The 14955-nt window shown below is 41.6% G+C and overlaps 3 protein-coding genes across 7 annotated transcripts in view; 2 read left to right on the top strand and 1 right to left on the bottom strand.

Moving 5' to 3' along the window:
- Nucleotides 1–8415, top strand: part of rtkna (rhotekin a) — a 69351-nt gene extending 60936 nt beyond the window's left edge. For 3 of the 4 annotated variants that reach the window (XM_074670534.1, XM_074670535.1, XM_074670536.1), the window contains exons 5-11: nt 60–284; nt 1135–1229; nt 1773–1879; nt 2077–2208; nt 3209–3374; nt 3507–3611; nt 5917–8415. In XM_074670534.1, the coding sequence (XP_074526635.1) occupies nt 60–284; nt 1135–1229; nt 1773–1879; nt 2077–2208; nt 3209–3374; nt 3507–3611; nt 5917–6632 (1546 nt within the window). In that variant the 3' untranslated portion in view covers nt 6633–8415. Of the gene's footprint in view, nt 1–59; nt 285–1134; nt 1230–1772; nt 1880–2076; nt 2209–3208; nt 3375–3506; nt 3612–5234; nt 5332–5916 lie in introns of all 4 variants that reach the window. The other variant, XM_074670538.1, reaches the window with a different exon arrangement.
- Nucleotides 8416–8839: 424 nt separating this feature from the next.
- Nucleotides 8840–11942, bottom strand: mblac2 (metallo-beta-lactamase domain containing 2). The gene is made up of 3 exons (XM_074670397.1): nt 11358–11942; nt 9999–10213; nt 8840–9578 (listed from the first exon to the last, which is right to left on the bottom strand). The coding sequence occupies exons 1-3, from the start codon at nt 11797–11799 to the stop codon at nt 9405–9407; spliced, it is 831 nt and encodes a 276-aa protein (XP_074526498.1). The 5' UTR covers nt 11800–11942; the 3' UTR covers nt 8840–9404.
- polr3g (polymerase (RNA) III (DNA directed) polypeptide G) lies at nt 11518–14785 on the top strand. 2 transcript variants are annotated; one of them, XM_074670399.1, is made up of 8 exons: nt 11518–11639; nt 12533–12664; nt 13286–13415; nt 13855–13920; nt 14002–14061; nt 14151–14215; nt 14423–14554; nt 14649–14785. In XM_074670399.1, the coding sequence occupies exons 2-8, from the start codon at nt 12554–12556 to the stop codon at nt 14736–14738; spliced, it is 654 nt and encodes a 217-aa protein (XP_074526500.1). In that variant the 5' UTR covers nt 11518–11639; nt 12533–12553; the 3' UTR covers nt 14739–14785. The 2 variants fall into 2 exon arrangements, with proteins under 2 accessions (XP_074526500.1, XP_074526499.1); XM_074670398.1 differs by lacking the exon at nt 11518–11639 and adding an exon at nt 12073–12351.
- The last annotated feature ends 170 nt before the right edge of the window (nt 14786–14955 follow it).

The following is a 14955-nucleotide window of genomic DNA, read 5'->3' as shown; positions in this document are numbered from 1 at the left end:
ACTCCCAAGCAGCCTGTGCCTACGGTCATATAAATACTGTCCTGTGTATCTTTTCCTAGCAATGACGCTAGCCCAGGATTTGACCTGCGTGTTGAACTGTACAGCTGCTGCTCTGAGGACGACTACTCAGCAGGGAGCACGCCAAGGAAACTAGCCAGTAAACTGAGCTCCTCACTAGGAAGATCAGCGGGGAAGAAGCTCCGGGCGGCCATGGAACCTGGACCTTGTAGTCCTATCAGCAATGGAGGGGCAACTCCCCTTCTGCTGCCAGTTCCCTCTGTACCGTAAGTTTAAAACAGCAGTTGTTGACATTTAAGAGCAGATGAATATTCAATCAGGGGTTTTATATATATATATCATTATTTATTATCATTATATATTATATATATTATTACTGGTTTTTATTCTGTAAGTACAGCTCTTTTATTGGGGAAGTTTTATGCTGCTGTTTTGGGTAAACAAAGAAAAATTGAAGGTCAAACAGAATAAAAAATTAACATAAAAGCGGCATTTCCACCAAGCAGTCCGGTTCGGTTCAGTACGGTTTGGCACGGTGTGGTACAATTAATCCCGATCCCGTTTGCGTTTTGACAGCAAACTGTGCCCTCTCATGGGAGGCGGCGTGTAAGCCAAATGCCATAGCACAGCGACACAATTTAACCCCTAATAAATCCAACAAAGAAGAAAAACGCGACACAAAGAGCATATATGGAAGACATGCAGCATTTCATCCTCTCTGTGATTGGCATGTAGCTCTTTGATACAAAGTGCAATCAAGCTTTGTTTCAGAGAAGTCTGTGTGCCACCAGGAGAAATGCAGCCGCTGTCGGGGTAAGTGACAATTCTATTGACCAATCAACGGTCTGCATTGTGTTTTTGTCCACCTTCCGAGAGCAGATCGATACAGTCTGGCACCCCTACGAAAGGGTCCCAATAAGTGGGACGGCTCGGTTATTTAGGGATCTGTCCAGGGATAAGTCAGTGGAAACGCCACAAAATGTGCGCCGTATTGAGACAAACCGAACCGGTCTGCTTGGTGAAAACGGCTTAAGAGAACATACACAATTTCATGATAGCACAGTTAAAGATATGTATGAAGCATTAATTTCTGTCCCCTTTCTTGTGCTCTGACAGGGGGCCAAAGTACCACCTCCTAGCTCATACCACCCTGTCACTGTCGCATGTCCAGGATAGCTTCCGCACACACGACCTCACCATCTCAGGCAACGGTGAGTGGCAGCCTTCATCACTCTGTCTCCTCTCCATCTTGGCTCCTCTCTGCCAAATCAGCCATCTGTCTGTTTTATCATTTTGTGCCTTTCTCACTCATCCCTGTCTCTCTTCTCCTCCCCGTGTTCTAATAATTCTCCCTAAACCAGGCGTAGCGTCTGTGCGTCTCCCCTCCTTCCTCCTCGTATTCTCTGACAGACAGCCATTGTCAAGGTCACAGTTGTAATGGCTGAGCTTGTGGGGTGGCTGCTGTGTAAAGCTGTAATGATGCAGGCTAACAAGGGGCCCCAGACGCTGGACAGACAGGCCCCTAGTGTTTTATTCATTGGCCCTTCAGCCTGCTGTAAAGTTTCATTGCTGCACTTCACGACACTCTCTGCAGCTGCCAGGCTTTCACACCCCTGTGCCTTGTTCTGTCTGTTAAAGACGGGTGATGTGACATCAGGAGTGTGTTAATGTGTGTATGGATGCATATTACTGAACATGTTTGCATGTGAAATTTTTATTTATTCATGGTGTTTATTTTTGCGCTCTCCCTGCAGAAGAGTGTTCCTATTGGCTGCCGCTCTATGGCAGTATGTGTTGCCGCCTCGCAGCCCAGCCTCTCTGTATGACCCAACAGATGATGAGTGGATGTTTGAAAGTGAAGGTAAGTTGGCAGGTGTGTGTATTCCAGTAACAGGACTCTACCTCTCAAGGTTTCATAGCTTTTGGCTGTTTTCCTGGTTTATTTCTATCCTCTTCACCTCCTCCACTTCTCTCCTCTCCTCTTCTTATGCCGCTATCGCTCTTTGAGTTTCTTCCCAGCAGTTGACTCATATCTGATCGTTTTTCTCTACCTTACAGCAGTTGGGAGGTGACCCTCAGAGTTGGACAAAAGTGAACGCCGTCCTAAAAGGAACAAGCCTTTCCTGCTACAACCGGCAAGAAGATGTGGAGGCTAACGTCGAGCCAGCTTTTACTATCGCCATCAACAAGGTCAGCGAAATAATCACATAAAAACCTAAGGCTGATCCTCAGAGGTTGATGCTTTAAAGAACCCACACAGCTGTGTTGTTTTTGGTAAAGCCGTAGGTGTTAGTAAGGAAAAGGGATGCTGGATTGCTGGATTGCTGCCAGGTTGAGTAGCAAGCCAACATGAAGGCTCCGAGCCAAAAAAGTAAAAAGAGACCTGAGCTCTTTTCTTACTATTTAGGTGCCTTTGCTCTGTGTACATAGCCCTCGGTTGCCCTGAAAGTGTTAGAAGCTGTGCTGTTGCTCAGCCTTCGGGTGTAACTATGAATCTTCAGTGAGACTGAAAAAGAGCAGGCCTGTGTGGGGGGAAAAGGCTTCTGAGATTTCAAAATAGAATCTGTTCAGTATCTCCTCCAAGGCCCCGCGGTCAGCCCCATCCAATCAGGAGCAATATTTCTATCATCTCCTCGTTTTTCCAGGCACCAAAATGAAGAAGAGTAAGTCAGCCAGTCAGCTTCTCAATCATTGTGTCTCCTCTGTGTGTGATTGAAGTGCCTGTAGACCTCCTCATTCCTTCCATTGTGACTCATCTGGCCTTTTGTAGCCTCTGACCCTGAGCTCACAGCTGACCTGAGGCCAAGTCAGTCACATCAAATCATGCAAGCTGTGTCAGTCATTCATCTGTAAGAGGAACTTGGAGGGGAGCACTGTGCGAGAAATGGATCAACACTGCCATCTAGTGCTCAAAAAACAGGTGCTGCACATTTGGAGTAGAACGAGGAGGTGGGAATTGAGAGTCTGCACCTTTTGTTGGATAATTGCTGAAGGGAAATGGTTTGGAAGAGGACTAATTAGCAGCTTTATTAGTCAGGGCTTATTTTCAGTGGGGACTCACCATTACAATTGCCGTAATGATTACTTGTTGAGGCACATAATTTTGCTCATTCAGGAGCACTGGCATTCATGCCTGATTGCAGTTATTTTGTGGTAGATTATTGTATTCTCTGTCGCTCGCTCTTTTCAGGAGACCAGAATACGTGCATCAGAGAAAGACCCTCACAGTAAAGTTCAGAATATCTGCATCAGTAACCATTATGGTGGTGAGGAGGTTACCCATACCCTGACCACAGACAGTCGAGAAGACACACACCGGTGGATGGAGGCCTTCTGGCAACACTTTTATGACATGAGTAAGTAATTTCAATACTGTAGTACAATTAAAGTGTTTCATGTACACAATGAAATTACCTTGAGAACATAGTCGCTTGTTCAGCATCTGGAGCTTTGTGCAGTTAAAGTAAAAGTTTGTCTCTTTTCTACAGGCCAGTGGAAACAATGCTGTGATGATGTGATGAAAATTGAAATGCCCTCGCCAAGGAAACCGGCTCCTGTCACACCAAAACAGGGCTCACTCTATCATGAAATGGGTAAGAGCTCTATTCAGTACTAAAACCATAAAAGTTGTATATATGACGCAATACGAATAGTAGGGGATATAAAACAACAGATACAATTTGATATGATTTGATAGAATGGATTTGATATGACACAATACGACACATTATAACACAAAACGATTTGATATGATTCAGTGGCAGAGTGTAAGATTTCTGCTCTTTTTGTGTTGTCGAACTTTATAAATGGTTGGACTGGTTCCCATGAGGGGAATAAAGAATGGATTGAAACCTAACTGTGTTGTCCATTCTAGCTGTCAATTGCCAACACAAAATGGCATTATATAGTTTTACCCAAACCAATAAATTTTTGTTGATATGAACATTTACAATATAATTTTATTTATTTGTCTTCAATCAATCAATCAATCTTTATTTATATAGCGCCAAATCATAACAAATGTTATTTCAAGACACTTTACAAAAACATTTACAGGTCTAGACCCGTAAATGTTAATAAAATTTTATTAGCAGAAACCCAACATCAAGACAAGATAAGGAGTCTTATCTTATCTTAATCCACCATGAGTACAGGACTTTGCAGCATTTAGCTGGACATGAACACAACATTGCAGGGTTATATATTGAAGAATTAATATGTTAAACTGAAAAATGTTTTTATATTATTATTAAAGAAAATAACATTTTTTTGGAAACATAAAAAAAGTACAGAAAATTGGTACCGTTGAGTACCAGTACCGATTGTCAGGTACCATATCGTTTCAAATGTGAAAGGTACCCATCCCTAACTATACCACTGTGCCTAAGCAAAAAAAACTCTCTTTGGTACAATAGGACATTTTACTTTGTATAGTATGATGCATTGATATGATATGATATGATATGATATGATATGATATGATATGATATGATATGATATGATATGATATGATATGATATGATATGATATGATATGATTTGATTTGATTTGATGTGATATGATATGATTTTTATAATCCCTGTGGATAATGCTGTTTTGAATTTGTTTGAACCCCTCATTGTGGGATATAAAAAAATAATTAAAAAAGCAGTTGAAACAATTTAAAAAAGTGAAGTTAGGGAAAGTTAGCACTGTGTCTGCACTGCATGTGACTGTCTGTAGCTTTGTTTCCTTTGGCTCATGTGCTTGTGAGATGCTTTCATAATCAAATTTTCCTCTCTTGATATCTCAGACTCACACTCTGCTTTACTTCTCTGTACTGTAGGTAGAATGGATGTGATCTCTGACACACTGACTCACTGTCTGTCCCTTGTTTCTCTGTCCCTCTTTGTCTTTTCCAATTTCCCTGTGTGTCATCATCCATCACCCCTTGGCGGTGTCTCTCTTGTTCTTCTTTATTACTTCTTTGTCTCCTCTTTCACTATTTATTCTCAACTTCTTCTTTTCATCAATTCTAAAAATTATTTTGATGAGTGAATTATTTTCATCTCTCAACCCTCCTTTCCTCATGCCCTCACATTGTTTCTTTTCAATAAACACTCATCTACTCATTTTCTTTCATGACTATCAACACACTCACAAAAACAAACTCCACATGTTGCACATCTCCTACCCTCTTCCTCTCTTCCTCTTGGTTTTCCTAACCGCCCTGGCAGCGCCTCTTGCCACACCCTCCTGTGAGGGTCTTCTGCTGCAGGATAACGCTGTGTCTGCTGAGATTCGCGCTCTGCTCTCGTCCTATTACAACGACAGGTGAAGTAACAGGAATAGGGACTCTATTAAGTCTTCAAAGTTAATGTTGCAATTCAGGGTTACTCTCATCTGACTGAAAATGGGGAGATTTTGTAAAAAACTGCAGGAAAGGATTCAATTTGTCCTCGTTTATCAGCATGTGCCACTGTCTCATAAACATGCTTAAAATTTAAGTGTCTAAATCTGTCATTGTACTTTTGGCAGTGTTCATTGAAAGTAATTCAGTCAAGATTTTTTTTTGTTTTGTTTTCTTTTCATTTGGAAGTTTGTCTGCAACCATATCCTTATTAAAAATCTTAACTATGTTTTATAACTGGACCAAAATATTTCTTGTGTTTCATTTTTAACAGTATATACATTTAGAGTAGGTAACAAGATTAAAAACTTCTATAAAGAACAACTACATAACAATAGGAAGTAATAACAGTAGACTTATTTTGAGAGAAGTTAAACTTTCAGATATAAGAAAATGAAACATCATTTGTTAGATTAAGCTGGAGTCTTTTTATTTTCAGGTAAGGAAAAAAATATGAAGGGCCAACCTTCTACAGTATATTTATGGGTTTTGTTGCATCTCTCTCACAGTTATTGAGTCATCCGATGACCTCAGCAACACAGTCTCAGACATCCTGGCTCGGAGAATGCAGGAGCTGGAGCTCCGCAGCCAGCTGGGCACCTCCCCAACCTGGATGTCTGTGTTTGAGGAGAGCAACACTAAGATCGCTGGCCGCCCCCGACCCTGTAACTCTCGCCTTTCTGGCCACAGCCCCTGCTCCCCTCACCGCCTGCCCCACAGCCCTGTGAGCCCTCACCGCTGCCCAAAGCTGACTCTGCTGTCTTCAGATGCAAGTCTGACCTCGGACAGCGACAGCCACTGCAGCACCAGCCCCTGCTCCCAGCATCACGGCTGGCCCGAGCAAACTTCAAACTTCTCTATCCTGTCATCTTCCCCCTCTCGCCTGAGGCCGCGCACCCTGTCCCTGGATGCTAAACTCAGCACCCTGAGGGGAAGGGGGTACGGAGGAGTTGGGACCTTACAGTGTCCCTGCCAGCCTCCTCCCTCCTCACTGCTTAACCCTCTCCCCATCTCTTCTCGCTCACCTCGGTCACAACACAGCACGCAGACCACACTCTCCTGCTCCAGCTCAACCTCCAGTAACAGCTCCAGTAACAGCGAGGGCAGCCACAGCCCAGAGTCGTCCGAGGGAGCTCCTTTCTCGAGGCCATCGCCAGCCAGACGCAGCCTCAGATCCCTCAGGGCAAGACTTGATCCTCGCAACTGGCTTCAAAGTCAGGTGTGAACTCATCCCTGCCAAACGGACGTTTAACTCATCTGGCCTGAGGGTAACAGTGTTCATTAAACCATGGTTTAACTGACTTAACTCATGTGAACCCACCTCAGGCTATCATACAATGCCCTGAGGTGGATAAGCTGCCTCTAACCTGCTTCCTGCTGAAGGTTGGATCATGAAAGACCCTCCTGGGGAAAACTGGAATCTCTCCTAACACTAAAGACAGGTGACAATCACTGCAGGAGACACTTTTTTTGGAGATTGTCCAGAACTTAATGGGAGGTACTCTACACACTTTGAACGAATATGGTGAAGCTGCTCTGGGGTAAATGATGCTAAGAGCTAAGGATTTCCTCCAATAAACATGTGACACTAGGCCTAGTGTCTGTCCTTAGACTCTAACTCTGAGACTATACAGAGTTAATTTAACTTTTCTCTGCATCAGCCATCCTGGCCACTGAAATAGTATTTCAAGGTCATCTCTATTCATGCACTAGCAATGTTCGACTGGTTGTCTCTGTTTTGTATTTTACAAATAAGGGTTTGCTGTGTTTATGGTATGAATGCAAGCGAGCATGTGGAAAGATGAACATAAGGTGTAATAATCAGTCATGGGAAAAGTTTGGACTGTTCAGTGTGGAAGAGAAGTGTTGGTGTTTGCTGCCTGTACTGTGATCTACTTCAGTGTACGTTTCTAATTATTCTTACAACAAATGATCTTTGTGGTTTTCCTCAAACTTCTATGCACATTCTTTGGTTTTTCTTTGCATAATTTGACTTACAGTTTAATGATAAACTACCTGAGATCATTTCAGCAATGAATCTGGTGAAAGCTTCACTTTATGCAAGTGCTCATACATACTGTACTGGTTATTACTGTGATCTCTTCAGGGTTAAAATCTGTGCTCTGGTCTTAATCTGTTCACATTTATCTGCAGATTATGAACAAATAATTGAGAGACCTGGGTTATAAATTCTCTCTATAACGTAAAAAAAATTAGAATAAAGTGAAATTATCTGAGTCACACTTCTGTAGAAGCCATACTTACTACTCTGATATACTGCCTCACTTTACTGTTGTAGAACATTAAGGAAAATCATTTCCTCTGAATTGAGAAAATCCTCCTAATTAGATATAACACAAAACATTTCTTACACATTAGCAGCATTCCTAGCAAATTGTAGTAAAATTAAGCCCTCACATAAACACAAGTCAATCAATAGGTGGTACATTAAGAGCAAAATGTTTTTTTTTCTATTACTGTTTTTTTTAATCTGAGCTATTCAGATGAAACTCTGAGCAGGAATTAATTTTTAGCAGAAGAATCAGTAATCTTAGTGTCCATGTCAGATATTTCAAAGAATCTGTGTCCCAGTGAAAACAGCTGAACCTCCTCTGTGTTGTTTTTTTACTGTATATTTTACTGTTTTGGGGCTCTTCAAACTCATCTAAACATACTTCCATAGAACTAAAACTGTAAAATGTCTAAAAGCAGAAAAGCAGTGGTTGTTACTGTAAATTATTTTTTATAAGTTAATGAATACACCTTCTCTCTGACTTTTGTTACACTATTGACTTTGTTATAAATGCAGCTATATGGATAACAGGTTATGTGCAGATCTTTAACTGATACTGGTAGATAACATTGAATGTTATAACCTCTCTCGTGTTGAAGCAGGCTTGGTGTTCTGCATGTGTGCCATCCTAGAGGGCAAACATAAAAAAAGAGATATGTGGAAATCTCATGTTTAAATAATATAACATTAATTATAATAAATGTTTTATCAAATTCAGGTTGTCTCATTCTTTTGATTGACATATATTTTTTAAAAAATCTTATATTTTCTGCTTGAAAATCACAACATTTTTTCCTGTGTGACTTAAAATTTGACAGATTACTAAATACCTGCTTCTCTTATGACCAAACAGCACCCCACATTTTAAGTGTTTTAATTCAGACTCCATACTAGGCTCAGACTAATGTTCTTCCTTCCTGTTATGCACACTCTCCTGCAGTGGGAGAGCTGTCTGTGAGATGAGTAAAGTACTCTGCACTCTGAGCATATGATGGATCACACTTTATCCAATTTTATTCTCTCTCACCCTGCAGCATTGAGTCCCACAGGAGTCCCACCTTCTTATATGATCAGCTGAAGAAACACTCACAGACAGAAGGTGCAGTTGTCAGTCTTACAGAAGCATCACAAAAAGCAGGTAGAACAGAGGCTTTATTGTCAGTGTTTCCATAGCAAAGCCGTAGATTTGTCAATAGTACAAAGCATTGTTACAAACACAGGAGGTAGTCGACACTGGGTCTTCACTGAGCATTGTAAAATGCATAGAGAGATACTATGGCCATATGGAGTCTTGTTTTAGTTCCTCAGAGGAGAACTTATAGCTCCCTGCTTTCTGTTTGCAGTGCAGAGGTGTACCATTTTTGTGCTATTATAACTTCATTACTGCTTAAAGTATAAAAGCATACATATCATTATATTTAACTCAACAAATACATATTCATTAGAACAGAACAGACTCACACTCATAAATACTCTATATAATATGCTTCATATGATGCTGATATTGATTTATGTAGCCCAACAGTGGCATTTTAGACAAAGTTTGGCAAATATATGGTTGCTTTTGGACTGCATAAGTGAATGAACACTGTTACATCAAGTTACATATAAATAAGGGGTTTCTCTCATCTTCACCCTCCTCAAGTCCTCTATATTTAAACACTCTTCTTTGTGCACTTGTGCTTGCTCCATCACCCCTTCTCATTAACAGGCACTGCGTGGGTTACACACCCGCAGAGCCACTCCAGCCAGAGTACTCCAAGCAAATGTGGACACCTTGGCAGGACAGGTTCCTGCTCTGCTGATGTATGTGGACGCAATCCTGTTGAGACGCTTTGCACCGAAGGTGTTGTAGTGTCCAGGGAGGACTTGGTCAACCTGTGAAAAGGATTTGTCAGTTGTTTGATCTTTTCAAATAATGTGGAGCACATGTTAACAAAATTTTGTCACTGTCGGTACATAGTGTACGGCAGTTAAATATACTGTTTTACGTGGAACATACACATAAAATTGCTTTTTCCACTAATAAGACTTATGTTTTAGATTAAAAAAAACTCTTCTCATCAAACTGTAAAAATATACTGTAAGTGAGGTGACTGAACAAAAGTCACCACAGGCCCTAGAGTATGATCTCCATATTACAAGCAGCTGTATGAACAGCATTGTAACAGAACTCTTAATTTTTCCATTATGAATCAACTTTTGAAGGCGATGAAAATGTATTTGCTGTGCATCAATTTAACTCATCCAGGATGGCTGACTTATGACAAGGCAATGCCATTCATCCCATTGTGTTACCTGTTCACTGTCCACCAGCCCCACCAGACGCTCACAGCTGCTGATGTAGTCACTGACGCGGCTGTAGGGCAGCCAGTCGATCATGGCGCCGTCGTACACCACATCCCCACTGAAAAGCAACTTATTGTCACGGTCATGAAGGCAGATGCTGCCCCGGGAGTGACCAGGCATGTGGAGCACTGTCAGCTGTCTGTCACCCAGGTTGATGACATCCCCTGCAGAGGAAAGGAGACAGCATAATATTATATTTTTAAGATCATCCAAAGAAACAGAATGCATACCACACCCTGATACACAACCCACCTACCAGTATTTCCTTTAGCTCCTTGAAATCTGGCTCATGTATCCAGTAGGGAAATAGCTGTCTTTTACAAATGTCATCACACATTACCATGGTGTCGAAACTGCAGAACTTTCAAAAAATATAATCAATTTGATCCTGACCAGGCTTCAGTTTGACAGGAGGGTGAAACTAACACACCATGCAACAAGATATTCCACCTGCACTGCAGCAGTGTCTGACACAGCAGAGCAACTCAAGTGTATTGACAAACGTTGCAGAATCGCACTGCAAGAATACTAAAGATGACAACAGGCCGTGGTTTTAGTCATATTTAAAAAGGGGGCAAATTAAAAATGCAACATGGTTTATGGCAGAAAGCTGCGACTAAAACTATTGGGTTAAGCTGATCTCAAGTTCCTGAGTAATTATTAAAACTATTCCTGGCGGATCAGGTGATCAGGTATCTAGGAGGAGCTAAAAACCAAATCAGCCTTGTCAGGTATTGAGTCCAAGGTGTGTTTCCTTTCTTGCAGCCTGTTTCTGCATTGTCTTCTTTCCTGTCTGAGATGTGCCAGACTCTGAAGAACAATGGCCCAAAGGGGAGTGCCAGAAGGAAAAATAAGCAAAGTACAAACCAACCAATCACTTATGACTTAAGATCCATTGTCTCACTGATAGGGTTTTTTTAAAGGGTGGGACTTGAGTGGCTTGTCTATGTACTTTTTGCATAAGCTGTGTCATGTTATGTAAAAAGGCATTTACACCTATGCGGGTGCTACACCTCACTCCACATCATTCCTGTCATCATGTGTCTATGCATTTACATATTGGCTGTGTGTCTGCTTAATTGAGCGAGTAATTTTCGAATGGTAGTGCGGTAAAACCCTCCTATGGGGATACAAAGGAACCCGTATGGTACACGTGCAAGCTACTGAGAACATGCGCACACGTAAAATATCGTCTGATGATACCTTTATCTCTATTGCATTTAAACCTTGCGACCTGCCCTTTGATCTAAGTTCCTCCCCTCTATAACCAACACAAACACATCTGCGCATGCTGCACCTCCTACCTACCCTCCTGCAGGATGTGTGTGGGCTGCACAGCTTTCACTTTGTAGTGCCTTGCTCTCCATCCTGGACTGGGAGCCTGGGCTATCTCCCTGTCACTGAGCCAGGTGACTGTCTCGAAGTTGTCCCCGTTTGCCAAGGCATCGACCTCTGCGCTGTGGACGCCCACCTGTTGGAACTGATGCAGCCCGCCCGAATGGTCGAAGTGGGCGTGGGTGGCGATGGCCAGCAGCGGGTTCTTCCTCTGCGGGTCTTTACCGAGAAGCCCCTTGCCGTCGATGTAGTCAGGTAAGCTTCTCAAGCCTAGCCCGGTATCTATCACCACGTCCTGGTGTGAGCCGCGTAGCAGCCAGATGTTGGCCCGGTTGTCTGACTGGTAGAATCGCTCCTGGATCCAGAATAGTCCGTCTCCGAGCGATTTGTGAGCGTACCAGTCGGTTGCAGACATCCCAGTTCACGCACTGGTCAAAATAACTGCTGCTAGTATTACGCTGTCAGCTGATTTTTGAGGTGTCGGGATGTAGGTAGCTTTGTAGCTAGAGCTGATGTGTTTTCATTGGCAGTAATGTGATGGAGGCTGCAGACACACCCTTGTTCAAAGAGAGCGCGCTCATTGGGCAAACAAAGCAGTGACGTCAGAGGAAAGAAGTGACACTATTGGTTGTTTATAAGCCCCACCTCCCGTGTGTCACATATGGGAGGGACTTATTTAAAGGCACACTAGCTGCTGAGTAGTTTGATCTCCCTCGCCGGTGTTAGCAAAGCTGTAGACTAGAGACTTTCATCAGACTATTTTACTTAATGTAGCTATAGCAATACACTCTAAACCACCCAAACGATAGATGAAACGTGATAGATGATGACTAATGTTGAGAAAATTAGAAAAGAAAACGTCAATTCTTAGTGATAGCTAAATGCTGCAAAATAGTCCTAAATTAAACGGAGTGCTTGGATTATTGGTCTCCACTTTTGGAGCTGTTAACTTAAAAACACCCTTATAGTGAGTATTCAAAGCGACTTCTTTTGTCTTTTTGTCTCTGGGGCCGTGTCAGTGCTGGTCAGTGCTGTACACGCTGGCAGAGTCAGTCAAACGGATGTTGAAGCTTGTGTACATAAACCTGTTGGGTCTCCACGTGTCTGACAGTGGAGTTGACTGGATACATGTGTGCTCTGTACTGCAGGTACAGGGCAAGTCTGCAGCCATGGCAGGGAAGGGTCGTGGAGTAGCTGCCTATACCTTCAACATCGATGCTCTGGGTATCGGCAGGGGCAACATGCCAGAAGCCAGGGTGGGGCCCAGTCCACTGTTTCCAGTAAGTACCCACTACTTAGACAAATGCACACACAATATGACTGACAGTACATGATTTGAATTTTCCCACTACGCACAGTTCATATGCTAGCTTACACATAGATTTTGATTTAATTTTGAACACAGGTCCAGAGAGTGATCATGACTCTGTGTTTATAATGGTATAGTATTATAGTCTACTCACCATGAAGCATTTGACTTAGAGCTTGTGAAGTCTGTGAGGGCCAGTCTCAGTGTGTGACTTGTGACACATCAGTGTCTTGGTCATTACTTGGTCTCAGCATATGTAATTTGTTTCCCAACATTGTCTTGTTTATCAAATTAAGGAGGTAATCGCAACATTTTAACAGTGGTGAAATCCACCAAAAAGGCCTGTGCAAAATCTAGTGCAAGTTTGGACTGCGTTTAATTGTGTGGGACCAGTCTGTTTAATGTGTCATGATCAAGTCACCCTGGGGTCAGTTTTGAGGAAAATCTGGCACACATCAATGAAGACTAAGGTTTTTTCAATAATGCCACATTTTGACAAGGTGTTAATCAAATGCTAACATTATCATTTGAACAGAAACTATATTTTACTCAATTCACTGTCATCTCCCCTCCTCTACCTGTCCTCATGCAGAGCACTGACTTCAAGCCTGTGCCACTGAAGGCTGGCGAGGAAGAGGACTACATGCTGGCCTTAAAGCAGGAGATGAGGGGAACAATGCAGCGGCTACCTCACAACATCAAACCTCAGTCCAATAAAGCAGGTGAGGATGACAGGAGTGCATTAGAAACCCAATGTCTGATGGAAATGCTTTAGTAAGGCATTTGTCTGCTGTGAGGGGGGATAATGCAGCACTTAGGAGCTGAAACATTTAATAATGGTCATAGCTGGGAAAAAAGAGAAAGGTAGATTCACGGTACAATATTGCATTACAGTCCTAACTTGTCTATGATTGGATTCCTACTGTCTGCTACAACTATCGTCATTCTTGATCACAGACAAACTAAATAGAACAATGTGCTTTTTCAGACATTTTGTTCTAAACTAGTATGTACAGTAAGTTATGTAGATTTTTTTTTTATTTAAATGTAAACTTGAATTTTATTTGATTAATCATGGTCATTACTGTGAACAGTATACCATAAAACATAGTTGTTAAAGCATGCATTGACTAATATAAATTTCTCTTGTTTGGATGACAGAAGTGGAGAAATATACAGAGATATACCTGAAGCAAAATCACACGGAGGATGAAGAGTGGACTCCAGGTATTTGCACAACATACTGCCACATGGTGTGCAAAAAGAAGATAGTGGTAGAAAAATAATGTGTATGTGTCATCTTTTTAGACTGGAATCTTTTCCCAAAAGAACTGATGCCCCAGAAAAAGAGACCTCGTGCTAAACCAGGTATTTTAAGATAGAGCCATTATACATATTCAACTAATATTTGTTTTAAATTCTAAATAGTAGTCATGTGTGATGCTTTAATCCAACAGGCACAAAGAAAAAAACTGCCAAGATATCTGTCAAAGAAACACAAGAAGTACTGTCTAAGTTAGATGTAAGTTTTTCCTCATTTGTTTGTTCATTGTTCACTAACCCCAATAAACATCAGTTTTTTTTAAACATGATTTATCAAAAACCATTACATAAAGGTGTGCAGTGAGGATAATGTGCAACCTAGGATGTTTGTGTACGCACCATTAATAATGTATAGTAGGTTTCTCAGAGAAGCACAAGTTATGTAATATTATATTCAATCTTTCAGGAACTAGCCAAGAGAGATGATGGGAACCCTGACAAATCAGACGATGAGACTGAAAAGAAAAAAGGAAATGATGATGACGGTGAGGAAGAAGAAATAGAAGCAGAAGAATATGACGAAGAGGATATTGAAGAGGTCAGTTTACAAACGAACACAGGACATTTTTAAATAACAAACTTGTAGGATACACCTCATAGATCACTTCATTAATGTTCCCTTTTCTTTCTAGGAAAACGACTACATTGACAGCTACTTTGACAACGGTGAAGATTTTGAAGCAGGCAGTGATGATAATATGGACGGTGAAGCAACATATTGAGTGCGACTCAAATAAGTGTGCTTTTTTTTTCTCCTAGAGGTGAAATACTGTAGATCAGTCAGAAATACCTGGTGTATTTGCTTCGTTTGATTTTGAGATGAAAGCCTTTTTTTGAGACTGATGTAAATAAGATGCCAAACTGTGCATACTGGCAATAATTTATTCAAAATAGATGTTATTTATTTTCCACCCTGTGACTGCATTTTCACAGGCTGAA

The sequence above is a fragment of the Halichoeres trimaculatus genome, unplaced genomic scaffold (assembly GCF_033239565.1).
Source record: "Halichoeres trimaculatus isolate MK-OKI-2021-1 unplaced genomic scaffold, fHalTri1.1 fHalTri1_scaffold_5, whole genome shotgun sequence".
Lineage (NCBI taxonomy): Eukaryota > Metazoa > Chordata > Actinopteri > Labriformes > Labridae > Halichoeres > Halichoeres trimaculatus.
Note: the sequence above shows the minus strand (reverse complement) of the source record. Positions and strands in the feature narration are given on the sequence as shown.